Below are 24,675 nucleotides of genomic sequence, written 5' to 3'. Positions count from 1 at the left end.
ACGCACCGTTGACGGGGAGGTAAGCCTCGACGGTGTACATCGGCGTGCCCGGGCGCTGCTCCTCCGAGTAGACCATGCCGCGTGAGAAGAGGGGTCCGCAAATCGAGACAGCGAGGGATAGCGTCGAGCTGTAATCCGAAAGTAATGCGCTGAGCGAGAGAAGCAGCGCTGACGTCCGGGCAAGAGAAGCAGCAGCGAAAAGCGAGAGCCTCGCCCAAGTTAGCGTCGCATGAGTGTCCATTCCGTTCCATCTACACCCGGACGCCTTCGATGATCTGTCGCTCGCCCTCCTTCGTGATCGCCTCGACACCTCGGTCGCGTCCCTGCAAACCCTGGAGCAGCCTCTTCCCCGCACTGCTCTTGAGCAACTCGTTCGCCTTGAACGACGAACGAACGAGCGGACCGCTTGCCCAGTACAGGAAGCCGAGGTCTTCGGCTTGTTTCGCCCAGAAGTCGAACTTCTCGGGCGTGATGTAGGACGAGACCTTCATGTGTCGCTTGGTCGGACGCATGTATTGGCCGAAGGTGACGACGTCGACGTTGTTGTCGCGCAGGTCTGACAATCAATCAGGTCAGCGAGGGAACCCCTAGGAGGAAGCGGGACGACGACGCACCCTTGAGCGTCTGCATGATCTCCTCGTCCGTCTCGCCAACGCCGAGCATCAAGCTAGTCTTGGTGATCAACCCTTCCTTCGCCTCCTTCGCCAGCCGCAACACCTCGAGACTCTGACGGTACTTGGCGCGCGGATCACGAACGAACGGTGTCCGCGACTCGACCGTCTCCATGTTGTGCGCGAAGACGTCCAGGCCCGATTGTGCGACGAGGCTGATCGCTTCGGCGTTGCCGGCAAAGTCGGGGGTGAGAGCTTCGATGAGGATGTGCGGCGCTCTGCGAGTGAAGCGGGTGAGCTGACTAGCCCGAATATTATAGCGCAGAAACACAACCCACTTCGCCTTCGTTCGTCGAACAGTCTCGGCGATGTGTGCGGCACCACCGTCCAGGAGGTCTGAAATCGTCGCAAGCTGTCAGCTGACGAGCCGAAACTGCAGAGGAAAGTGAAGACGCACCATCGCGGTCAACCGAGGTCATCACGATGTAGCCGACTCCCCAACGCGAGATCGCTTCCGCTGTGTTCTCCGGCTCGTGTACGTCGAGAGGCGGTGGTGCTCGCGACGTCTTGATAGCGCAGAACCGGCATCCACGGGTGCAGGTGTCGCCCATGAGCTGATAGCGGAGGAGGAAACGAGGTCAGCAGCCGTCGACAGCTCGACCAAGCGTCCCTTGAAAGAATCGGAGCGCACCATGATCGTCGCCGTCGCATCTCCCTTGTCGCCACCCCAGCACTGGCCGATATTGGGACACCGCGCCTCCTCGCAGACCGTGTGGAGCTTCAGTCCTCGTAAGTCCTGCTTGATCTTGTTGAAGCTCGCCGAAGTCGGGATCTCTGTCTTCAGGTAGTCTGGCAGGCGAGGTCTGCGGGCGCACAACAAACCTGATCAGCTCTATCTCCCTCCTCGAATCAAAGGAGATGAGAAAGCGACGGACGTCTTGTTCTTGGCGAAGCTGACCCTCCCCCGCGCCGAAGCGGGTGCAGGCTCAGTCGTGAGGAAGTCATCTATCTGTGCAGTGTCCTGGCGGAGCTTCTCGAGGCGTGGCCGGTGCGGTGTAGCCGAAGTTGAGGGCTGGGGCGAGACGGCAGTGGCGAGCGTGCGGACGGACGCAGCGACGGTGCGGCGCTGTGCTCGGGTCCAAGGTCAGCACAGCAGCTGGGTACGCCTTTCCCGCGCAACTCACGGGCAGCATGGTGGTTGTGGGCGGAGGGAGAGGTCGCTCACCCAGCGGCGGGACTTAGCCAAATCGCGGCTTGCCTTTTGACTTCGCTTGCAACCTTGCCATTTGCTTGCCAGGACTCGCGCGAGACGTGTCGAGATGTGTCTGAAGAGAGTAACGAAGCTTGCATCGCGGCTTGCGGAGCGAAGAGACGAGCGAGAGAGACGAGAGAAGTCCATCCTGCTCGCGGACGACGTTGGCACACGGCGTCATACTGCCTCTTCTGCTGCGCACACCCGCTCAGTGTCCTCCTGCCGCCTCAGCCACCCACGCACACTGCCTGCAGCGGCCGAACCGTCGACGATGTTGAACTTGATCGCCTCGTTCCCGACCGCAAGGAAGATACCAGGCTTCTGCTGGTCTCCCTCGCCGTCCTCATCCGTCGCTGACCGACGAAACGATCCTTGTAGAGTCATGCGAGCGAAGAGCTCGAGGACGTTGGGCGGCCTGTCGCGCGGGAGGAGGTATGGCCTGAGAAGGTCTATCGATGCGAGAGTCAGCTGTCAACTCCGCGTCGCCGGATACTCGCAGCTCAACTCACCGAGGATGAAGGGCTTGCGAGAATGACCGATGGGCGTGGACAGGAAGACCTTGTTCTGCGGCAGCGTAGGGAGGTCGACCTTCGTGCCGAGCGGTACGTAGTAGCCAAGGAGCACGCCTGGAGGTAGCGGCGTCAGCTAAGAGGTCTCGCTAGTGGGAGCAAAACGCACCTTCGTAGCAGCGACGGTGCTTGGCGTCGAGTGGCCACACTGGCTCTCCCGTCTCGGAGGCGATCTTGATCCAGTACCACTCCGCCGACTGCTGGATCCGCCACGCCGGGAAGAGCTTGTCCTTGAGCAGTCGTCGGAACTGCGCATAGATGGTCAGCGGCGCATATGTGCGAGAACTGCGGAAGACGCACCTTGACTCGGTTCGTCAGCCAGAAGGCGACGAGAGTTGGCGAATCGCCTAGCATAGTCGGCAGGTCGAGCTTCCATAGGTCATAAGGATCGAAGGTGTCATAGCTAGAAGAGCGCGTAGCCGAAGCGTTGGGCCAGGGCGGACTGTCAGCCAGAGCAACAGCATCAGCAAGCGAAGAGCAGGTAGCGGAAGATGCAAGGACGGACTCGACGATGAGGACGTCCCAGCCGCCCTTTTCACCGCCAAGCGAAGCAATGCTCGGGGCTGAAGCGGGCCAGGTGGCCAGCTGGGAGAGGAGGAAACCGCTCGAGGGCGGGAGGATGACGGTCGCCTTCGATGTTGGCGTGGCTTCGCTGGCATCCACCTCAATGTCGAGACTGATGCAGCTCGAGCCATCGTTCCGGACGATGCGATGAAACAGCGCAGCGGCTGAGACCGTAGAACGCGATTCGCTGAGGAGAAGCGGTTCTGGTGGTTCGTCCAAAGCTGGCGCGAACCGCTCGCCCAGCCCAACCAAGTCGAGCTCCTCCTTCACATCCTCGTCCTCCTTCTCGCGCCACTCGTACCGCCCTTTCGACTCGCCCATCCAAGCATCCTCGCCTTTCCCCATCCAACCTGCACGAACAGCCTCAACCGCCGTCCCAAGCTCCGCTTCGATCGCTGCATGGTGCTCGTCGCTCTCCTTGTCCGTCGATGATCGCGTCGCCTCCTTCTCGCGGTGTCGAATCCAGTCGAGCGGCGAGGCGGTCTCGTCGGGTCGAGCGAGGCGTCGACGCTTCCTCCTCGACTGGCCGGCCGGCTGGTCTGCGTCTGCGGCACTGGTCGATGTCCCGTACGGTCTGGACGGCGACGGATCGAACAAGAGAGTGTACTCGGGCGGGAAAACGTCGGCGAGGGAGAGAGGTGCTGAGATGAGGTCGTGGGAGGCGAGGGAGAGCTGGCCGGTGCGCGGGTCGAAGGCGGGCACTTCAGCGGTGTGAAGGATGCTGCCTGGCATACTTGCAGGCCACATCAGTCGAGTCGAGCGAGGTGTACCAGTTTCAACCCTCACCCTCACTCTCATCAATCAACCACAACCTCGAATCGCTCTCAACCGCTTCGTGGGGCTAGCTGTACTACTCAAGCTGCTTCTAGACTATTTAGGACTGGGCTGCAAAGTGTACTACCCCGCGACACCGCCTCTCACCGCGACAGACCGCTTGTTTGTCCTCGACGATGGAGTCTCTCGGGCTGGGTCTACCGGGCGGCTTGACGCCTGGCAATACGCGTCAGGCATCTCACTCGGAATACGTGCGTCCTGTCGTGCACTTGTCTGCGCTATGTAGGGTCTGCTGACCGACGTCTGCCTGCAGATTCGAGCCATCTCAGCTGCCGACACTCCGCTTCGCGAGTCGACCCTGTCCACCAACAACGGGGCAGGTGCCTCCTCAACGTCCAATGGCAGGGACACGCTCGTGAAGACAGCCGGCGAGGATGCGCTCCAGACTCCTGCGAAACGGAGGCGCTCGATCCGGAAACGTACGCCGAAGCAAGTCCAGGCGGTCTTGAGCGAGCGCAAGAAGCGGTTCAGCATGGGCATACCGAGGAAAGAGATGACGCCGGGACAACTGCTGCGAGCGCTATCCCGAAGTGCGCCGCGCGATCTTACTCCTCGTTTGCGCTCCTCACCTTCGTATGCGCAGTGTCCGATCTTCCGCCTGCGACACCGAGCGAGGCAGATACGACATCACCAGCGCGAACACCCGACACTGCGATCGGCTCATCAGGTCTTCGTCGCGGCTCCTACATTCCTCGCCATTCTTCCCTGGCGCCAGTACTCGAGCACTCTTCTCCCGCTTCTCTCCATACACAGTCCCTTAACGAACACCCTGCGGATTCTGCAGACCTTCCAGCCGACACCTCCTTCTCGTCCGCCGCCAGCTCGACCACATCGTCCGCCGAAGTCGCCGAAACCCTCCTCAGCGCGCAACGCCTGTCGCGGTCGTTCTCGCAGCTCCGCCGATCCATCAGCATTGGCTCGCCGGCTGGTTCCGATAGGTCAATGTCGAGGCGCGATAGCATGGCTTCGGTCGCTTCGGTTGAGCAGGCGAGACGAGCGAGCGTGCAGCCGGAGGACCTGACTCAGTTTCTCGTCCGAAGGCGTCAGTTGCCAGTCGAGGGTCACGACGAAGCGAAGCGTGACGAGGACCACGTCGGTTCGGGCTCGCTTAGGGAGAGTATCGGTAGGACCGGTCGCTTCAGCATGGGCAGCGAGCTTGAAGGGTGCATTCGATTTCTCGCATCCGCTCTGGCGCGTACTGACTGGCAGCTCGTTTCAGGGACCTTTCTTTTGCGGCTTCGGCAGCAGATGTCGAGACCGCTTCCCACCCTCGCCTCTCCCTCGCCTCTGGCTTCGGCGATATCTCCTCTGCTCGCCTTTCACTTGCGACGACCACATACGAGGAGGATGACGACGTCGATTCCGGCACAAAGGCCGACCTGTCGCGCGTTGAGAAGGAGGACAGCAACGAGTTTGCCGGCCGGTTCGCCGACGAGGACGATCCGTTGGCCGGGCAGGAGTTTGGCGGAGGCTTTGACGACTACGACGAAACGAGTGTGGAGCGGAAGGAACTGTTGAACCTTGAAGGCGAAGGCGGTGTTGAGGCGGCGAAAGATCTGGCAGACCGCATCCCGTGGGACCTGAAGGGCAAGGGTCGAGCCGTCGAGGAGGACGATGCGGAGCCAGGCGACGGTCTCGGTGGGGATGGGGCTGAGAACGACGACGTGGTGGATGAGTGGTTCGGTGCGCAGGATGCTGGCCGCTTCGAGTGAGTCCAGCGTTCCGACTTTCCGCCCGAGTCGCCTCTAACCTCCAATTCCACAGCTCTGAGCAGCCAGTCGGCCTTCCTACTCCGCCCCCCTTCTCCCCTCGCGCGACGAACCGCAAGCGGCCAGCGCCTGCTGCAGGATCTCCAAAGCGAAAGAAGCAGAAGCGCCAACGGTTAGTATCCTCTCCGCTCTTCGTTTTACGCCTCGGCTGATACCATTCTCCTTCTTAGGTACACCCGCAGCGGCGAAGAAGTGCCCGATTTGCCCAAGTCTCGCCAAAAGGCGCTTTTCCAGCACTTCCTTGGGCCTGGCATCAAGCTGGACGAAGCGGCTGTCGAAGCGTTGCTCGACGCGTGCGCGCGATCTGCTTCATTCCAGGTCCGCTTGATACTGACGCTCGGCCGTAACTGACAGGTCGCAGGATTTCTTCGCCGCCTTGATGGACGACGCAACGGCTTCGGCGAAGCGTTCCGGTCGGAAGGCGGCTCTAAAGGATGCCGACCTTGTCGAAGCAATGCACTGGTGCGCCCCGTCCGTCGCTCACCCACTATCACTTAGCTCACTGGCCTGCCCCCGCTCAACAGCCAGCGCTTGCTCAGTACAAAGACGCCTCTCCCGTCACTCGCTCGCGATCTCGGCATCGACCGGGAGCTACTTGCCGTCCTTGAAGGTGTCGGCATCAGCGAACGCAAGCAAAGCACCCGGCGGAAGAAGCGCAAGGGTGAGGAGACGAGCGAAGAGGAGGACGAGTAGCCGTTTCTGTGCAAGCCCTGAGCGTATGCTCTCGATCCCGTAAGCCAGAGACTGTCATTCCGGCGCGCGATGTCGTGAGACGAGTCTTGCAGTAGAGACAGAAGCTGGGGCTCGCCCAGCCCGATAACAGAATCCGTTACTCCTCGTTGTGGTACGCCGACCTGCGATAGATGCCGAGTCGCCTCCGTGCATCCGACAGGTTCTTTTCGAGCGTGACGATCTCGACCTGGACCTCCATCTCGCGGAGCTTAAACTCGTGCGCGCTCATCGCGTCCGGGTCGAAGTCGTCCTGCCGCTTCATCTGCTCCTCCGTGATCGCCTTGACCTGCCGAACGAGCGCCTTGCAAGCGTCCGTCACAGCCTTGGCCGCCAATTCGAGGTTCTCCTGCGTGCGCGACATGAGCTCGCTCTTGACGCGCGACGCCTGGACGAGCTGGGCGGTGGCCGAAGCGACCTCGTTCGAAGCGACAATGAGCTGCTCGAGCGTCTTCGTCCCGCTGATGACGCCGTCTGCCGTCTCGATGAGGAAGGACGTTGCGCGCGCGACGGCCTTGGCGGCAGAGATGAGGCCCTCAGTCCAACGGTGGTTGCGCTTGTAGAAGGCGGTCGGCGTGCTCGAACCCTTGCCTTGCGCGACGATCTCCTGCTGCGAGTCCGTCGCAGCCTTGATGAGACGGCCGATGGCGTTCGTGATGGCGAGCGCGCTGGCGAGGATGGCGTCGTGGACCTGCAGGTCGGTGGCCGAGAAGCGCGAGTCCTTCGGGCGGGCCATGATGGCCTGAAGGCGCTGCGTCGCCGCCTCGATCGCCTTGGCGGCAGCTTGCATCTCCGACTCGACGAGGTCGCCCAAATCGCCGTTCGTCTTGGCGAGACCGGCGCCCGCCTTGGGCCTGAGACCCTCGACGAGCGAAGCAAGTTTCTGGAGAGCGCTCCGAACCTCCATGTTGTTCCGGATGACGACCTCCTGGCGGGCGTCGGGTTGCGCACCCTGCAGGCGATAGGACTGGACGGCGTTGAAGAACTTGAGAGCGGCGTCGCCGGGAAGCTTGCCGGTCTTGACGAGGTTAGCGATGGCCGAGTCGTCGGGCGCGAGGCGAGAGAGACCCTTCGTGTTGGTGAGGACCTCGGACAGCGCCTGAGCAAAGTTGTTGGCGGTCTTGATGACCTCGACGTGCTCGCCGCCCTTGTCGCGCGAGAGGAAGAGGTTGAAGACCATAGCGAACTCGGTCGCGCTCGTCGTCGCTTTTTCGATCATCGAAAGCGTGTACTCCGGCGTCGAATTCTGGTTGCCGTCGTGCATAGGTGACTCGAGCTCGTACAGCGCGTCGTCGACCTTGTGAGCGCAAGCCTGCAAGATCGAGTCGATAATGTCGTTGAACTTCTTCTCCTGGTCGAGGACGAGCGTGTCGATCTGGGCGTTCATCGCTTCGTCCGAGACGCCCTGCGAGACCTGCATTTCGGACAGCTGGCGGATTGTGTCGTCCATGCCCTCCTGCATGATGGCGAGCTCGGCATCCTTCTCCTCCCGGACGCGATCGGCCTCGCCGCGCTGCTCGTCGAGCTTGGAGAGAAGCTCGTCGATGCGGTCTTGTTTGTTCTGCGGGCGCGAGACAGGGTAGTCAGTGACAGTCAACAGGCGAGAGGGTCAAAGGCAACGCACTCGCAGGGACATTTCGAGCTCGTCGATCTGGCGGTTGAACTTGGCCATGACGGTCGATACCTCGGAGCCCTTACTCCTCGAGGCATCCTCGAAGCGCTCCTCCGCAAACCGCAAGTCGCGCTTGAGCCGCTCGACTTCCTCCTTCTGGCTACCCTTCATCCGGTCGAGGTCGTAGCGGGCGCGGTCTCGCTCGCGGATCATGTCGGCGAGCTCGAGGTTCTTGGCCTTGACGTCGCGCTCCATGCGCTCCATCTTGTCGATCGCCTCCTGCGCCGAGTTGGCCTTGAGCTGCATCTGCTTGTACTTGCCGAGCATCTCGAGGTGCTCGTTGCGGAGCTGCGAGTACAGCTTGGCGAGCGCCTCGTACTTGTTCCGCCAGAGGTTAACCTGATCCTGCAGCTGTTGGAGCATCTGGTCCTTCGACATGAGCTGCTGCTGGATCGTCGCGTTGACGTTCGCGAGCTCCCCCTCGAGTGCTTTGACGCGCTGCGAGACGGCATAGACGTCAGTAGGCGACACCAAGCGAAGGTGCATGCGCGACGCACCGCATCGTACCGCTCGAGCATCATCTGGTCGCGCTCCCACTGTCCTCGCAAGCCGAGGATCTCCCTCTCGAGTTCCGCAATCCGCCCCTGGTTCATGCCCATCATCTGCTGCTCCCTCAACTGCCGCTCAAGCGCCTCCTGTGCCTCCCTCTCGCGCTGAGCCTGCAACCTCTGCTGCTCCGCAAACTCGCGCTCTTGTCGCTCCTGCTCCTCCTTGACGCGACGAGCCTCAGCCTCGCGCTGCGCAACGAGCGCAGCTTGTTTCCGCTCGTATTCCTCGAGTGCGCGTCGCTGGTCCTCAATGTCGATACCTGCGGAAGGTGGCGCAGGTGGAGGCGATGGCTGCTTCTGAGGTGGAGGGCGGCGAGGGAGGTCGGGCGTGTCGTCCGAGTCAATGAGCGAGGGCGGGTCTTGCGGGAGTTTCGGAACGTTGATTAGACCGGTGAGGTACTTGAGGTTTGAGCACTCGTAGTAGAACTTGCGGAGCGCAAAGTGCTGGTGGTCGTAGCGCTCTTTGAGCGGTTCGAGGGCGTCCATCGAGTCGGTTCGGCGGTACATCGCGCGCAGCATGCTGATGATGAAGCGGTAGATACCGTACGATTCCTTGACCTGCGGAACGAGCGCAGAGATGCGGCACTCGTTGTTCGCCGAGCCTCGGAAGTGCGCGAAGATGAGCTTTTGGAACGAGTCGATGTCGTCCTGGAGGTCCATCAGGTCCATGATCGTCTCAAAGCTGCGCGAGAAACTGTCAGCGCAAGTTCGGCTGGTCCAACGGTTTTATGATCGCACCCTTCGTTGGGGTCATCGATTCCGCGCAGCGCGATGTACTCTTCATACTCGAAGAGACCGTTAAAAGCGGTGTGGTGGCGGTGGAACTTGAGCTTGGCGAGGATGAGCTTGACATAGGCGCGGATGAGCGAGCCATAGCCTGCGCGAAGCAAGGTCAGCCAAGGTTCGCTCTGTGATGCGAGAAGCGAACTGACCGCGAGACCCGTCGGTACCGACTGTCCGTGCGCACGTTTCAAGCCAGGACGTCTGAGCCTGCGCCTCCTTGAGAGTCTGTGGGTGGACCGGACCGACCGATCAGTCTACTTCGCCCGAGGAAAAGCAAAACCAAGCAAGATTCAGCCAACTCACGACGGGGTGACCCTCTTGCAGAATCTTGTGAATCGTGATGAGTGCCTTGAACGCCTGAACCTCGTCGGAAAGGATGGGCTGGACGCGGAGAGCAGCCCAGATTGAGGCGGACGAGCGGTAATCCCAGGTGTAGACGATGGCCTCTGCGAGATCGAATGCGCAAGTCAGCAAGCGGTTCTCAAGAAGGTGGAAGCGCCGTGAGCGGCTCCGGCTGGCCGCTCGCGAGGCAACCTATCTACGAGCCCCGTTTGTGGCCCCACCGCCTTCAACGAAGAGCAAGCGGAACCGGCACTCACTCCTGACATGCTTCTGCTTCGGCGCCGTCTCATCCGGGTTCGTCGCCTTCTTCATCGCCAGCTGAAGCTCCTGCTCTGCCCTGTCCTTGTCGACCGGCCGAGTCGGGTTGTGCGGGACCTGCGACGGCCGCGCGTCGAAGTCGTCCCGCTCGCGGTCGACATAGTCTGATGTCGCTGAGCGGTTGCGTGAGCCGAACCTGTGGACGGACAAGCGGGTGTGAGGAGGAGAGACAGGCGGTCAGCGTGGGGAGGGCGAGGTCGGTGCATGCGGGCCGAGAGAGGCGAAGACGACTTGCATTGCGGGCGAGTAGCCTTGCTAGGCTGTTGTCTGCGCAATATAACGCTGTCAGCGTGCTCCCACGCCCTACGAGCGAGAGTACGCACCTTCGAGGCAGATCGGAAGTGACGAGGCCGATGTGGGACGAGCGAGCGGGTGAGACGGGCGGGAAGGAAGCTGTGTGCGTCTGTCGCAAGCAGTGGCACCGTCTCGCAGCCTCTGCGCAGCCCAGCAACCGTACGCGAGCGAGATGGAGTGGACAGACCTTCGCCGAACACTCGCTGCGCACCTTGTCCTCCTCGATGTCACTGCTACCCGCTCGGGATGGCTTATTGAGGCTGACATAGCGTGCTCGAGATTGTACCTGTCATGTTCAACCTGCGCAAGCCCGCCGCACCGCCTGCTCGTCGTCTCAAGTCCTCCTGCCCTCGTCTCGACACAGTCTGCTCGCCCACTCGCTACCGGCTACTCGTACAAGTCCGCTGTTGACGGAGCTCGGCGTTTTGACGAGCCAGAGTGACATCCTGACTGAAGAACCGCGGCGACAAACAGCCGCTCAACCTCGCGGATTCCTCCGGCCGCCCTCCCTGGCGTTCGCCTCTCGTTCCGTCCCTCGGCAGCGAAGTACTACACGATATCGTCCTCATCCGCTTTGCAGGGCGGCCAAGAGCCTGATGAGTCGAGCGTCGTACCGCGCTCGCGACGACATTGTCCCTCCCAGCTTCTATCGACCTGCCTCGCTTGCTTCCCTCGACTGTCCCCAGGCTTGCGACCATTCGCTTCCTCGACAGTATGCTCCTCACGGAGCTCGGTACTGGTATCTGACACTGCTAACTATTTCCCTGTGTTGCTGTACGCTGGATCACCTGCCTTGCTTTAGAACAACCCGTCGGCTGTCTGCTCGCTCTGCCTGGACGCCTGCGCCCCTCTCACAGTCCCTTGTGATTCCAACAAGCTCACACTGGCATGTGACTTCCCGGCGGATTTACCTGTAGCGTCTCTGACGGGTTTGTCACGGCGAGTATTTTACCCTTCCCCCGCCTGCAAGGCTTGTTCTTCCTGCGATCTGTAACTCTGTAAAGGCGATCCTTACTTGCACAACCCTGCACAGCGACCGCGAGAGATGCAAAGCTTTTCCCTTCCAGTCATCTGATCAGATAACTCTCTCTCGCTCCATCTCCCACGTCCACACCGCCAGACAGCGCCAAGACCGACTCCATCAGCATCTGCGACGCCCACTCGACACCCTCGATGCCTCCTCGCCTCGCCGTGCCGCCTGCGCCAGCACTCGCAGCGGGCCCGTCGGTACCCGTCCTCGCACCCTCTCGCAGCGAGCCGAAACCGCTGATCAAGGCCTCAAAGGTGCGTACAACTTGCTTGCATTGGGTCAGCTACGGCCTCGCCTGCCATCGAACCGCTCACGAAGCCGTGATCGCTTGCTGCGCTTGTTGACGGCGGGCGAGGACGGATGGGACCTTGCAACGGTATCGGCTGCTCTGATCGGGCGCTGGAAATCGTCATGCGCTCAGTAGACCCTGCTGCACCGCTGTGACCGCCCGCCAGCATCGCCGGTCGACGTCAAAGGCTTCATCGGCGCTGCTTTCGAAATCCAGCTCCCCGGCCCTCTCGCTCAGCAGAAACTGACCCTGGCGCTGCCGCCTCTGACTCGCAGGAATGGGTCGTACCACCTCGACCAAAGCCGGGACGCAAGAGCGCCAAAGTCGACGCGGACACACCGGTGCGTTTCCGCCTCTTTCCTCATATCGCCGCTCTCTCGCTCACACTCTCTCATGCGCAGAAGAAGACGGGCAAGAACTCTCAGAAGGCTTTCCGCGAGCGCCGACAGGAGTACGTGACTGAGCTCGAGGAGAAAGTGCGCCGACTCGAGGCGGGCGAGGGCGAAAAGTGCGTCTTTTACCAGCAACAGGCGCAGAAGGCCAAGGTCGAGTCGCAGCAGTTGTGGGAGCAGAACGTCGCGCTCAAGAGGGAGATCGAGGCGTTGAAGCTCGAGCTGGCCAAGGTCGGAGGAGGATCGGGCGGACGAGCCGGAGGAAAGGCTGGCGAGAAAGGCAAGGCTCGAGCTGTGCCCGACGACTTTGTCGACACTGCGACGACGACGAAGCGCCCGAGGCGGAGTGCGGCCATCCGAGCCAAGGCGGTCGTCGCGTCGGCCACCTCATCGTCTCCGCCAGAACCCGCTGCTGTGGGCACGCACTCCCCCGTCTCCGCCGCCTCACCAGACGGAGCAAGCACGTCACACTGCCCCCACGCTGTGGTCTCCCTCTCGCCGTCCAACGGTGGGCTGCCCGTACCCCCCTTTGCCGCGCCTACCCAGCATCAGCGCTGCACCTTCTGCTCGGGCGACGCAAACTGCTTCTGTGCCGAGGTCGGTTACGAGGTTGCGCCTTCGTCAGCGACGGCAGCGATGCAAATCGTCGAGATGGCCGCCGCGGCTTCGCCGAACATTGTCAAGGAGGAGCACGTCGACTCGGCTTTCAACGACGTCGGCTACGAGCCTGCCGTCCCGCTGAGACTGAGGCGGTCGCAGAACAAGCCGTTGACCACGGTGTGGGCAATCGAGTCGTCTAGCAGCCGTTCGACTTCCGTCGTTGCAACCCCTTCCGCCACCAAGGTCGTCTGCAGCGGCGATCCTGCCAACTGCCCTGCCTGCTCCGACGATCCGTGCGTATCTTCTGCCTCGCTTGTTCCCTTCTCGGAAGCGCTGAGAAGTGGTCACCCGCAGGTTCGGCAAGGCCTTCTGCAACGCCCTCTCATCCACCGTCTGCTCGACCCAACCCTGCGCCAACTGCCCATCGCACGCAACGCGGCGCAAGATTCCGACACCTCCGCCCGAGTCGGTCGATGATGAAGCAGCCATCTTCGAGTCCTTCACCGACTTGCCTTGCTGCAAAGACCCGGCGCTCTGCGGGTCCTTGACGTGCAAGCCTGAGGACGAGTCGCACCACTCGACGCCCGCCTCAACGGCGTCTCGCGAAAGGAACGTCGACACCGTGCCTTGCAACGAGGCGTGGACGCAGCTCAAGCAGCACCCCAACATCGGCTTTGCAGGTGCGTTGGCCCCCCGTCGGGCCCTCCATCTTCCGCTAAGATGTCTCGCCCGCAGACCTGCAAATGCTCGCCGACGTCGTCGCGAAGCGGACGTACTGCGATGGACCAGTGGCCTCGACTCCGCCCCCTCCGCCAGGCGTCACCTCCGAGACGTTCCCCGCCTCTTCGAGCCATCGTCCGATGCTCGTCCCGCAGTCGGCACTCCAGTGCTCGGTCGATGCGGGTACTCGCAGGCGGTTGACCGTCGAGCGCGGCGCGGTCAACGAAGCGCTCAGCATCCTGGACAAGGCTGCCGGGCGCGGCGGACCATTGAAGCGCTAGAACTGCATGCCAGCTTCCGTTGTAGATCTCCTGTAACCTCGCACATGTCAGGAGAAACGATGAACTGCAGTTGCGAGTTGCGAGTTGCGGCGGGTAGCATGCGAAGGAAGCGAGGGGTATCTAATGCTGGTGAGAGATGCTGAGTTGCGTAAGAGATGCTCATACCGGTCTCCATGCGACCGTCTCGGATGCCGCGGCGCCTTCCGTCTTGTCCTCGTCCTGCTCCCAAGATATCCGTCCCGAGTCTGCCTTCTCCGCCTTGCGCCAGAACGCCTCGAGCGCCCGCAAATGTCGTGGTGGCGCCTCGGGCACCATTTTCTTGAGCATCCTCCGGACGCGCAACAGATTGTCGAAGTTGCGCTCCCTCAGCTCGTCGAGCTCGAACGCCGTGAGCTTCGGTCCGTTCGCCTTCGGGCCGCCCTCGACGCCGGGTAGGCCGAGCCGCTCGCTCAGATTCGTCTTCCACCGGATCCAGCTCCGTGTCCGCTCAAGGATCTTGCACAGAACCGTGTCTGGCACCATACCCTTGTCGAGCGAGTCGCGGACGAGGTCTTGTGCGGCGAGGTAGCGATGGTTGACGGAGAGGACGCGGTAAAGGATGGTGACGAAGACTGAATCGAGGAGAGGGTCGTACGGCGTAAGGATGGCGGCAGGGAAGGAGGAAAGGGAGGCTGAGGTCGTCAGGCGCAGCGACTGGGTGCGGAGCTGCGAGGTTGGCGACTTGGCTCGCACATGTCGCCTGATCTCCTCGAATACGCGCTCGACGCCCTCGATGTCGCGCTGGAGAGCAAAGCTCATAGCGAGCGCGGCAAAGAGGTTGCGGTCGGGCTCGAGACCGCTTCCCCTGAACTCGGCGTAGGCTGCTACGGCCTCCTCGTACTTGTTCAGCCTCGATAAGCCGTTGATGAGGACCGTATAGAAGGCCGTATGTGGCTCGACGTCAAGTTCGTCGATGGCGTAGCGCATCGCAAGCGAGGCGCCGGTAGCGTCGCCGACTCGAAGGTACGCCCGCATGAGGATTGCCACATGGTGGAACGTCGGGCGCATGCCGAGATCGAGCACTTGCGTCTGAAGGTACTCCCACTTCGCGTCGATATATCGGAGGAGGTAGTCGTTGCTCATGACGTGCTGGGCGGCTTCGCGGGTCAGGCGGGCGTGATCTTGCGTCAGAGACTGGCGGAGGCGGGAGACGGGAGATTTGGGGTCCTCTTCCGCCTGCTGCGTCAGAAGCGCAGCTTCGGGCGGGATGTAGCTTGGCTGCGGCGTGGGCGGCGGCTTGTTGGGTCGTGGGCGAGGGAAGGGCTGCTCGGTCGTCGGTGCGGGCGGTTCGAGTGTTGGCAGCGGGAACTGGTGCTCGACTGGTCGGTTGGCAGATCTCGGGGTAGTCTGCTCGGCGCGGTCGCGCTTCCAGGCCGCCTTGAGCAGAGCGGTAACGTGCGACATCCTCGGACGTGCCCTGCCCTTCGTAAGGTCTTTGACGTTGAGGAGAACTTCGGCTGGGACGTGGACGTGGCTGTTCGCCTCAAGCGTGAGGTAGTGCGTCAGGGCCAAGGTCATACCCTCCGTCACCCGCGGCGCCGACTTGTACGCCGTAGCGAACTGACGGAAAAGCTTGTTCGTCCCGTCGACGCCGTAATGGGTGAGGGAGCCCTGGAAGAGGACCTCGAAGACGGCCGTCGAGGGCGAAAGCGCTGGGAAGGCGATGCCTCCGAACGTAGCGGCACCCTCTGGCAGTCCCCACACAAACTGCTCGGCGCCCGCGATATCGCCATTCGTCAACATGATGCGCATGATTGCTGCAGCGACGCGGTCGTTGAAGGTGATCTTCTGTTCCTCGGCGTTGACGATAAGCCACTCGGCGAGGTCTGGTCGTTGCTGGCGCAGGAGGAGGCTGACGAGCGCGACGACGGTCGAAGAGTCGGGCGTAGGTCGGAAGTATGGAGACGAAGGGGGAGGCGGAGGAAGGGCGGGGACGGCGATGGCGCGAATCGACCTGACGAGCTCGTAAGCGTAGCCGCGGAAGTCGTAGAAGTCGAGCAGCGAGAGCGCATCTCGCAAGGCTCCGCGTGACGCGCGCACGGAGAGCATGCGATTCAGGACGCGTCCGTCCTGCCTGAGCGCCCGTCCCTGCCGCAGCAAATCCTCGCCGCCCTCACTGAGCATTTTCTCCTCCATGATCTTGTTCCCGCCATAATGCGACATCCCTTCCAGCAGCATCAAGCACGTCTTGAACGACGTCCCGAACCCACGCGCCACCTTCTCGCCCAACAGCTTCTGTGCCGCCGAAAGTTCCGAGTTGAGGAGATGAGCGGCAGCGACGGTGTCGTAGATTACGCCGTTCGGGTCGAAGTCGCGCTCGCAGTAGAGTCGATACGTCTCGATGACGTCGACGTAGCGCTGTCGTCCGTATAATGCGGTCATGCGCAGGGTGAGGAGGTCGGGCGTGACGAGTGAGAAATGGGCGGCGGCGTCGGAAAAGGCGGCTGCCGAGCTCCAGCGCTGCGACTGATTGAGGTACTTGAGTGCACGAGTGTAGATAGGGGCGAAAGAGTCGTCGAAGTCGGCAGGGCGGCCGTCGCGATTGAGTATGCGAGCAGCGGTCGCGTTGACGAGGTGTAGGGCTTCGTAGTCGAGCGCGCACTCGACGGCGCGCTTGACGAGACGCCCAATCGCTTCAGGGTCGGTCAACAGCCCGACCCGGCCAAGCTGCGCGCGAATCGCCTTGAACTCCTCGAGGTCGATCCTTCGCTTCAAGTAATGCAGGCGTCGCATCATCTCGTCGCGATCCACGGGGTCTGGAAGCAAGCCAGCGGCAGTGTATTTGCGAGGCACGTAGCCGTCCGACGGATTGGGCCCGCGACGACCGAGTCGCAGCGCTGGTGGATCATCCTCGGATGGTGGCAGCGGTTCGTCAACATCTGGCGGGACCACCGGCTCCGCCTCGTCCTCCATGTGACCATCTTCGTCGTGCGCGCGGCCTTTCCCCTTGTCCGACTGAATGGCGAGCGGCTCCTGGCGAGTCTTGAAGCCCACGCGTTCGTCGCCTGCACCCTCGACCGACCCAGGGCGTCTTCCCGCTGCATTCGAGAACCGTCGTAGGTTTAATTGCTGTACAGCAGGAGAGGCCGGTAATCGCGGGATTGGTGATGCTGGCAGAAAGGATGTAGGAGGATCTGCGAGGTCGAGGTATGAGTCTCCACTTCATCGCAAGACTCGAATCTCGCTAGCGACTCACGTCGAGCTCCAGCTACTCTCTTCCGCCCTTTGTGCGCCAGCTGAACCGCATCTCGTAGTCGCACCTCGTCGCCCTCCTGAGCAGCGTTGGCGAATGACGGCACGAGAAAGGCGGGAAGCTGGGCGATGGCCGGTGCGAAGTCGCTTGTCGAGGGTAGCTGGCACGATCTGACGCCTCGCGGGCATCGCCGTACCAGCATCGAGAGCGGGGAGACAGCTTCACGGAAGGGAGAAGTCGAGGCTGGGAACGGCGACACCATCGTCAATGATGCTCGCAAGAGCGGTATGCACTGGCTACGCACCTCTGGCACCTTTCTGCAGCCGTTCAAGCCACTCAGGAGAGACCGATAGCGAAGTTGAGCAGATGGACGATGGCAACCCCCAGCTTGCTCTCGCACGACACACACGTCCAGCTTCCGATGTCTCGATTTGCGCTCAGTCGCAAGGAGGAAGAGGCCATCGTTGCGCTGTGCAAGACCGAGGCGCTCCGGGCGTGTGAGGCCGACGTTGCCAGTCCGTCCCTCCTCGTCTCCTTCTCCGGCTGATCTCTCGCTGACGAGATCCTCGTGTGCGCAGACTTCTCGGCGTGCGCACAGGGACGGACAGTATCGGTGGCGTGGAGCTGTCGGGAACAGTTTCGAGCGATGCAGGCGTGCATGAAACCTCAGTTCGTCTTCCTCCCCCTCCCTATGCGGTCGCTCGCGAGCATGAGGCACTAGCTGACAATCCAGTCCCACAGCATGTCGGAAGAAAAGATCGACGCGGCAAAACGGCGGTTCTTCCAGGAAGGCGGGCTTCCCAAACCAGCGCCGTCCGCCTCGACAACCCCTTCATGACCCGCCCACTCTGCCGCCGCACAACTCGCTGTACCTCTGTCTCTTTATGCAACCAATCTGCAATGCCGTACGCTGTCCTGGACCCTCGTCATCGTCCGGCGAAGTGGCTTCTCCGAACCCGCTTGCTAGGCTCGAGTAAACCGCACACGTGCAAGAAGATGCTGCGGAAGACCTAGCGATAGTGTCTGCAGTTGGGATCTAGGGAAAGGGTAACGTCGCTCGAGTAAGGATGGCACAGCCAAAAGGGTTTCGAGAGAATGGAGCGGCCGCTCTGCGAAGCTTAGAGCGTCTTGCACCAGGCAGACGCCTTAAGCGTGAAGAGCGGGGAGCTCGTGCCGACGAGATTTGCGAGAGTCTGGAGAGAAAGGCGTCAATCCCGCCGCTCGACCGGACGGAGGACGACTCCGAACGCACAAAGACTCGACCTGAGAGACGAGTAAACCTCATTGGTGAAGCCGGCCGAGTCGAAGACGAAAACACCACCGAGGCCTTGCTGCTTTGCGTAGGCCTGCGAAATGCCAGTCGTAAGTCGACCTGCAGATGCGTCAAAGGTACGGAGAGCCTGGCGCGCGACGCACAGTCTTGACCGCGACACTCCTCGAGTCCTCATACGAGATGTAGTGCTTCTTCGAAGGGTTGAAGAGGAAGGGAGCCTGCGAGCACTGGTCGAAGTAGCGCTTGTAGCCGTTCTTGCCGTGCATACCGTCGCTGCTCACGAGCTGCGGGCGGACCAGTCAGTCATTACTAGCTGTCGACAGCCCGGAAGTCCTATAACGAACGCACGCCGTTGGCAACGAGGTCCTTGAACTGCCACTGTCCCGAGTAGGCCGCCGTCTTTGTGCCGCAGACATCCGTTGTCGGGGCGTTCGAGTCGCCGGGAGCGCCCATCGGGACGACGCCCGTCCAAGGCTGGTACGCCTTGCTGGACCACTTGTTGTTGATCTTGGTCGTCGAGAGTGACGACGACTTCGTCGTGAAGCTGATGGCGTAGGCGGGCACGCCGCTGATCAAAAGGAAGCGTATCAGTAACGTGTATGACTTGCGTAGACCGCATGACGCACAGAAGGATCTTGCTCGCTGGGAATCCTCGAGACGTCCACAGCTTGATGGCAGTCTGCACGCTGCTGTCGCTCGAGCACTTGCGCAGGGGCGAATCCGGTCCAGTCGTCGACGACCACGAACCGCTGTGAGTGTCCTCGAGTCAGTCCCTGCCGGAGTGCTGGCTGAATGTGAAACTGAATGTGAAGAGGGCTCACGCAATGTCGTACTAGGGCTAACGGCGTCAGCGGGGGAACGGACGAGTGGAGGAGCGACTGCTACTCACAGTCATCAGGTTGATGTAATCGAGGTACTGCCCGTACGGCTTGAAGTCCGAGAGCGCCTTACCGTTCGCGCCCAGGAAGCCGTCCGTGGAGACTGCCGCCGTGATGAGCTTTGACGAGCCAATCTGGCTACGAAGGACTTTGAGGAAGGCTAGGAGATGGGCGGAGTCGTCTCCGCTGACAGCGTTGCAGCCTGCCAGGAATGGTCAGGTCCGCTTGGCCCAGCAAGACGAGAGAAGGCTGCGCACCGATGCCGACGCCGTTCGGGTACTCCCAGTCTGTAAGCAGATGTGGTCAGTCTCTGCAGACGATGCAGACGCGGGCGAGGCGCGCACCCAGATCGACGCCCACGAAGCCGTACTTGTCCATAAAGCTCTTGATCTGCTTGGCGAAGGTTGCTTGCTTGCTCGCTGTCTTGACGAGGTCGCTGAAGTGGATACTGCCGTCCCACCCGCCGACAGAGAAGACGGGTCGAACGCCGTTGGCCTTGGCGGCCGACACGAACTTGTTGATGTCGGTTTTGGGTTGATCCGCCGGGACTTCGAAGCCGTCCTTCGTAGTGATGGTGACTGTAGGAGTGTTGAAGGCTGTTTTAGCCCGACAGCAATGAGAAGAGACACGTCTGGCTCACCAAAGTAGTAGGCGATCCCGTTCTTCGAGCTGTACGTCCAAGGAATCTGGCTGACAGACTGCTGCTCGGAGTTGTATGCCGGCCAGTATTGCGCACTTTGGCCAGGAGATGGTTCAGCTGAGCCGTTGCTTACGGCCTCGGCATGACTGTACGCACAGGATGGGAGAGGACGCAGTCGCGAGTGAGGCGAGAGAAGCCAGAGCGGCAGCGCCGAGCGCTTGAGCGAACCGCATCGTATATGTCGGGCTCAGTGATAGGTCTAAGGCGAAAGAAGGGGGTTCAGCGGCGAGTGATTCGGCAGTTCGTCTCCTGTGGGGAGGAGGTGGACGGCAGGTCAGCCCACGCCGCCTGCGAGCTCTTCAGGTGCGCTGCGTTCGATCGAGGCACTTCGTACGCACCAGACGGACCCAGCAGACAAGCCTACGATGGAGGTGGGCGAGCGCAAGGAGCGAGAGGGACGGCGAGTCCGAGGAGACAAGGCGCGGGGCAAACACGGCTCGAGCGGTCTGAGCAAGGGACGTCGCAAGAAGAACAGCAGGCAGACGTGTCGAATCCATGCGGCGGAAACAACAGGCTGCGGACGACATAGCGCTTCAAGAGCGTCTTCTCGAGGGCGCGGGGCGACGCGCGAATGCCAAGCGAAACGCGCGAACAAGGATGCCGTTACAGAGATTACAGCGTACAAACTGCGGCTAGATCCACATGAGGAGGTTGTCGCGCTCGTATGAGTTGCGCTCGTCGGAGAGGCCATCGAGGGTCGGGTAGAACGCGACGAGAGCATCTTGCGCACCCATGTAGAGCGTGTTCATGATGTGCCAGTACACCTGCGTCAAGTCGTGGTCAGCATGGCAGTGACTTCATTCAGAGGGCAGGAACGCACCTCGCGAACGCGGCGAGCGGGGTGGAAGAGACCTTGGAGGACGTGGGCGAGGACGACGCCGGGACCGAGAGCGACACGCATCGCCTCGATGGCGTCGAGCATGGCGCCGATGACGTGAGGCGAGGCTGTGAAAGCGAGGCGGGTCAGCATGCGAAGAAGAAGAGGGTTGGGAAGGGAGCGCGACGCACTCTCGAAGACGTTCGGCCAAACGAGGTTGAGCAGGTGAAGGTGGGCGTCCTCGTTGCCGAGGCCTGCAGTGCCGAGCGCCAAGTGCTTGACGATCGAGGCGGCCGTCTGGCGATGGACCTGGTCGCGGTCGGTGAGGGCGTCCTCCAGGCAGGTGAGGACCGAGTGGATGTAGTCCTTGCCCATCTCGCCGATGTACTCGAAGAGGAACGACATTGCCTTCAAGCAGCCGTTCCGGACATTCAGCTCGGGCGTGCGGTACTCGTTGAGGATGGCGGGGATGCACGTGAAGGGACCGCAAGTCTCGGCGACGATGGCTGCGAGCGCCGGATACAGTCAGCTACACTCGATCGCGGACGGACAGCCAGACAGCGCACCGATGGCGACGGTGCTGCAGACACGACTTTGGCGGTCCTGAACCTTGAGATTGGTGAGGAGGACGCTTAGTACGTCCTGCGGACCGATTGCCTTGGCGATGTAGCCGAACGAGTTCACTGCCGCGCGCCTGATCGCCTTCTTGTGCGCCTTGAGGAGATCGAGCAGCTCGAAGCAGATGCGCATCCACTCGCGAGCCGAGACGAACTCTGCGCCACGGTCGGCGATACGTCCGATGAGGTTGATCGACGCCTCTTGCACCTTTTCGTGTCGGTTGCGCAGGATGGGCGTCATGCGGGGGACTGTCGGGGCAACATGGTCAGTACCGATCCGCAGATTGTGGGAAGAGTCGCAAACTCACGGAGGTCCTTGACGGGAGGGCTCATCTGCGTCATACCGACGACGTTGGCGATGGCTGCAATGGCCGAGATGATGCTGCCGAGCGTGTCGGGGTACTCCTCACCGAGCTGCTCGAAGAGGACGACGCCGAGCTTCGAGAGCAGCGTGTCCTCCTCGCACTGCTTGATGACAAGCGCGAGCCTACTTGTCAAGTCGGCGGCCTGCTGACGGACCTTGGCACTCTTGTTGTTGAGGCGCCAGAGGATGGTCGAGACGATCTGCGTCAGGTAGGGCTTGACGCGAATGCCGAGCGCCGAAACGACGGTGCCGAAGCCTTCGAGCATGACGTTGTCCTCGACCGTCTGCTCCTGGAAGGCGTAGATGATGCCGTCAAGGAGCTGCACTTCGAGGCGCTCATCGATGTCGGCTGTGCCGAGGTTGGCGACGACTTTGGTGATGATCTCCATGACCATCTTGCGATACGGCTCGCTCTCGTCCTTCAAGTCGTTGACGATACGCCCAACGATCTCTGTGACGCCGGCCTTGTTGGCGAGCTCGACAGTCGTCTCGACGACCTGGCGGTAGTTGCGACGGTCGAGAGCCATGCGGCGGACGAGGAAGTTCTTGAAGAACTCGGGCAGGATCTCCTCGCGGACGTATTGCGGCTGGACACCGTCAGTCGCCGAGCACTGCTTGACGACCTTGAGGACGATCTTCTTCATCTCCTCATCGGGCGACTGGAACTCGCTGCGGCGGGGACGAGGTCAGTGGGAGGTACAGCAATATCGGTGAAAGGGATCGCGACGCACCGAATTAGGATGACCATAACTTCGCGAGTGTAGTAGTTGGCGTACTCGGGGTCCATGAGCGGGATGATGAAGCCGATCGCCTTGAGGAAGGCAGCGAGGCCCTTGCCGCGATGCTTGCGAATGCCCGTCCACAGCGGCTTGAGCACCGAGTCGAACGACTCGATGCCGTACGGCGCAGCGGCCTCGGCCAGCGCGGCGAGACAGAGCGCCGTCATCGTGCGGACCTTCTGCTGCTCGTCCTCGAGACCGTGCGCGACCGCTTCGACGAGGTTCTTGAGGTGGGGGAGGACGGCGCAGCCCATCATGATCGCGATCTGCTGTATGATTTTGATACCGGTGTGGCGAGCTTGCCACGACTTCTTCGAGCGACAGACGGCCTTGAGGAAGGGGAGGAGGGAGGGGATACCGAGGGCGGAGGCGACGACGGAGAAGGCGCGGGCAGTCGTGTTGCGGACGTACTCATCGGCGTGGTCAATGTCAGGACGCATCGTCGAGATCATGTGAGCGAGACCGGCCGCCTTGGACAGATTACTGATGATCTCGCGACCTTCGACGCGCGCATAGTAGTCCTCGTCGATCAGAAGTGGCTCGATGACGACGAGGATCTTGTGGACGTATGGGCGAACGAGGTCGTCGAGCTTGTACAGGACGCGGTCGATGACCTTGACGAGCAAGTGGCGCTCCTGGTCCTCGAGCGTCCGCTCCATCAGCAGGGGCAGGATCTTGTCGAAGAGCGGGCCGGCGCCAAACTCGCGCGCCTTGTCGGTGATCTGTCGCAGCGCCGACTTGCGCATCGGAGGCGTGCCGTTCTTGATCTTGAGCAGGAGGCGCATGATCTTGCGCTCCTTGAGCTCCTCGACCGACAGCGCGCTCTCGTCTTCGTTCGTCAAGATCTTCGCGAAGTATTGCGCGTCCTCCTTCTTGAAGAACTGTAGGTCGCCGACGCCCTCGACGTCGGTCGGCAACTCCGTCGAGATGCCCAGAGCTTCAGCCGAGATGCCTTGCTCGGGCATCATGAAGCCGCCGTTGTCGGCGAGGGGCGTTTCCTGTAGCTTGCGTGACGGCGTGCGGATAGGTTGATAGCCGGCAGGCGGCTCAACGATCTCGTAGCCTTCGCTCGGCAGCATCGCGTCGAGCTCTTCGTCCGTGAGCCACCGCACTCGTCGATCCATGACGCCGCCGACAAGGAGGAACCCTTCGCCCGCCGTCCCCTGCTGCACCGTGTTGATTGTCGTGGGAATGCCAAAGGGCTGGAGCGAGCCGGGAACAGGCGTCGCAGCGACACCTCCGACCGGCGTCTGATCCCACCTTGACCGTTTCGGCGTTTCGCCAGGTGCACCGGCAGGACCGGCGGGCGTCTCGTCCCACCGTGAGCGTTTCCGTCGAGGCGTCTCGGCGGGCGCGGCCTCTTTGCCCTTCAGCTTTGCCTCGTCCCACTCGCCGCCGCGCTCCTTGCCCAAAGCCGACGCATCCGCCATCTGGACGTCCCGCTGTTGGTCCGGCTCGGCGATGTCCCACCGTCTCCGCCTCGGCGTCTGGTCGACCGCTTCGATCTGCTTGAGCGGCTCGCCCTTCTCGTCGGTTCCCTCCTGCTGCCGGCGCTCAATCTCGCGCATGACCCGCTGCTCTTCACGCTCAATCTCCGCTCGTCGCATCTTGTCCCCGTATGACTCGCCATCCTCGCCCGCATCGCGGTCGAAGCGGCGCTGGTGGTACTCGGATTGGCGAGCAGCAACCTGGCGAGTCTTTGCGGTCGCGGCGAACGGGTCCTCGGCGTCTTCGTCGGCGAACTCGTTCAGGAGGTGCTTTGGTGCGGTGACTGCCAATGTACGAAAAGTTAGCTCTGTTAGTCTGCGAGCAAGCGAGAGCCGACTCACAAGAGTCGAGGAGCGAAACCTCGTTGCTGCCGCCCTCGTCGTCCATGTCTGCGTCCGCACTAGTCCCGACGTCAAGCTCTTGGTTGTACTTGCTGAAGCGCGACTTCTTGGCCGTCTCGGGGGCAGCGACCTCGGTAGAGAGGCCTGCATCTGGCTGGTTCGCGGTCGCCCCGAGACGAGCCTCGCGACGAGCCGCCTGCGCCGCGCGAATCTCGTCCTGGGTCGAATCGTCCGACATCGTGGTTGCTGTCGGTCGTCCTAGCACTGGCGAGCTGTGCTGAGCGGGAGAGGGTGGCGGTTGTGGGAGGTGGAGGAGAGGAAGCGACGAGGTTGTTACGGGGGACCGGGCGGGCGTAGTGGAGTCGTGTGCGTGCAGAGAAGTCGTAGTAGCACAGTCAGCCCACACAGCAAGCGTCGCGAGCACAAGCAGCGTCAAGACGAGTCGCAAGCCGTTTCGCTCTCCTCCTCGCTCCTCGACCAGTCACCCGCAACAACGGCAGAGCCCTGGCGAGTGGTAACTACACTAGTTGAGGAGCAAGGAAGATGCGGAGACGTATCGAGGCAGCGCATGTTCGTCGGGCAGACACTC

The 24,675-nt window shown here is 61.9% G+C and overlaps 9 protein-coding genes across 9 annotated transcripts; 3 read left to right on the top strand and 6 right to left on the bottom strand.

Annotated features, from left to right (window-relative positions):
• Positions 1–251: 251 nt before the first annotated feature.
• RHTO_03571 (lipoic acid synthetase) lies at positions 252–1,804 on the bottom strand (the record flags this gene model as incomplete). The annotated part of the gene is made up of 7 exons (XM_016417241.1): positions 252–556; positions 615–889; positions 950–1,007; positions 1,069–1,225; positions 1,303–1,474; positions 1,547–1,737; positions 1,796–1,804. The coding sequence occupies 7 exons, from the start codon at positions 1,802–1,804 to the stop codon at positions 252–254; spliced, it is 1,167 nt and encodes a 388-aa protein (XP_016271454.1).
• A 236-nt stretch (positions 1,805–2,040) lies between these two features.
• Positions 2,041–3,743, bottom strand: RHTO_03570 (methyltransferase like 4; the record flags this gene model as incomplete). Its single annotated transcript, XM_016417240.1, has 5 exons — positions 2,041–2,312; positions 2,373–2,489; positions 2,542–2,680; positions 2,733–2,874; positions 2,938–3,743. The coding sequence occupies 5 exons, from the start codon at positions 3,741–3,743 to the stop codon at positions 2,041–2,043; spliced, it is 1,476 nt and encodes a 491-aa protein (XP_016271453.1).
• A 203-nt stretch (positions 3,744–3,946) lies between these two features.
• RHTO_03569 (Histone-fold domain containing protein) lies at positions 3,947–6,292 on the top strand (the record flags this gene model as incomplete). Its single annotated transcript, XM_016417239.1, has 8 exons — positions 3,947–4,021; positions 4,084–4,360; positions 4,414–4,993; positions 5,050–5,538; positions 5,595–5,711; positions 5,770–5,892; positions 5,954–6,061; positions 6,124–6,292. The coding sequence occupies 8 exons, from the start codon at positions 3,947–3,949 to the stop codon at positions 6,290–6,292; spliced, it is 1,938 nt and encodes a 645-aa protein (XP_016271452.1).
• A 136-nt stretch (positions 6,293–6,428) lies between these two features.
• Positions 6,429–10,228, bottom strand: RHTO_03568 (cytoskeleton assembly control protein Sla2; the record flags this gene model as incomplete). The annotated part of the gene is made up of 8 exons (XM_016417238.1): positions 6,429–7,889; positions 7,953–8,438; positions 8,498–9,230; positions 9,287–9,425; positions 9,481–9,556; positions 9,635–9,777; positions 9,931–10,127; positions 10,227–10,228. Coding segments are annotated over 8 exons (3,237 nt in total).
• Positions 10,229–11,458: 1,230 nt separating this feature from the next.
• On the top strand, positions 11,459–13,597 carry RHTO_03567 (Hap4 transcription factor, heteromerization domain containing protein; the record flags this gene model as incomplete). Its single annotated transcript, XM_016417237.1, has 5 exons — positions 11,459–11,569; positions 11,880–11,945; positions 12,006–12,889; positions 12,951–13,276; positions 13,332–13,597. 5 exons carry the CDS (start codon positions 11,459–11,461, stop codon positions 13,595–13,597), a joined length of 1,653 nt encoding a protein of 550 aa, XP_016271450.1.
• Positions 13,598–13,756: 159 nt separating this feature from the next.
• On the bottom strand, positions 13,757–17,091 carry RHTO_03566 (pentatricopeptide repeat protein; the record flags this gene model as incomplete). Its single annotated transcript, XM_016417236.1, has 2 exons — positions 13,757–16,770; positions 16,833–17,091. The coding sequence occupies 2 exons, from the start codon at positions 17,089–17,091 to the stop codon at positions 13,757–13,759; spliced, it is 3,273 nt and encodes a 1,090-aa protein (XP_016271449.1).
• Positions 17,092–17,250: 159 nt separating this feature from the next.
• On the top strand, positions 17,251–17,667 carry RHTO_03565 (cytochrome c oxidase biogenesis protein Cmc1-like protein; the record flags this gene model as incomplete). Its single annotated transcript, XM_016417235.1, has 3 exons — positions 17,251–17,344; positions 17,408–17,498; positions 17,571–17,667. The coding sequence occupies 3 exons, from the start codon at positions 17,251–17,253 to the stop codon at positions 17,665–17,667; spliced, it is 282 nt and encodes a 93-aa protein (XP_016271448.1).
• A 308-nt stretch (positions 17,668–17,975) lies between these two features.
• Positions 17,976–19,853, bottom strand: RHTO_03564 (glycoside hydrolase family 18 protein; the record flags this gene model as incomplete). Its single annotated transcript, XM_016417234.1, has 11 exons — positions 17,976–18,022; positions 18,082–18,175; positions 18,246–18,386; positions 18,451–18,670; positions 18,729–18,851; positions 18,924–18,934; positions 18,992–19,182; positions 19,238–19,267; positions 19,325–19,558; positions 19,621–19,715; positions 19,777–19,853. The coding sequence occupies 11 exons, from the start codon at positions 19,851–19,853 to the stop codon at positions 17,976–17,978; spliced, it is 1,263 nt and encodes a 420-aa protein (XP_016271447.1).
• Positions 19,854–20,312: 459 nt separating this feature from the next.
• On the bottom strand, positions 20,313–24,324 carry RHTO_03563 (splicing factor 3B subunit 1; the record flags this gene model as incomplete). The annotated part of the gene is made up of 7 exons (XM_016417233.1): positions 20,313–20,444; positions 20,501–20,625; positions 20,689–21,003; positions 21,064–21,363; positions 21,423–22,147; positions 22,210–24,028; positions 24,087–24,324. 7 exons carry the CDS (start codon positions 24,322–24,324, stop codon positions 20,313–20,315), a joined length of 3,654 nt encoding a protein of 1,217 aa, XP_016271446.1.
• Between the last annotated feature and the right edge of the window lie 351 nt (positions 24,325–24,675).

This window comes from Rhodotorula toruloides (genome assembly GCF_000320785.1).
Source record: "Rhodotorula toruloides NP11 unplaced genomic scaffold Scaffold21, whole genome shotgun sequence".
Classification (NCBI taxonomy): Eukaryota; Fungi; Basidiomycota; class Microbotryomycetes; order Sporidiobolales; family Sporidiobolaceae; genus Rhodotorula; species Rhodotorula toruloides.
Note: the sequence above shows the minus strand (reverse complement) of the source record. Positions and strands in the feature narration are given on the sequence as shown.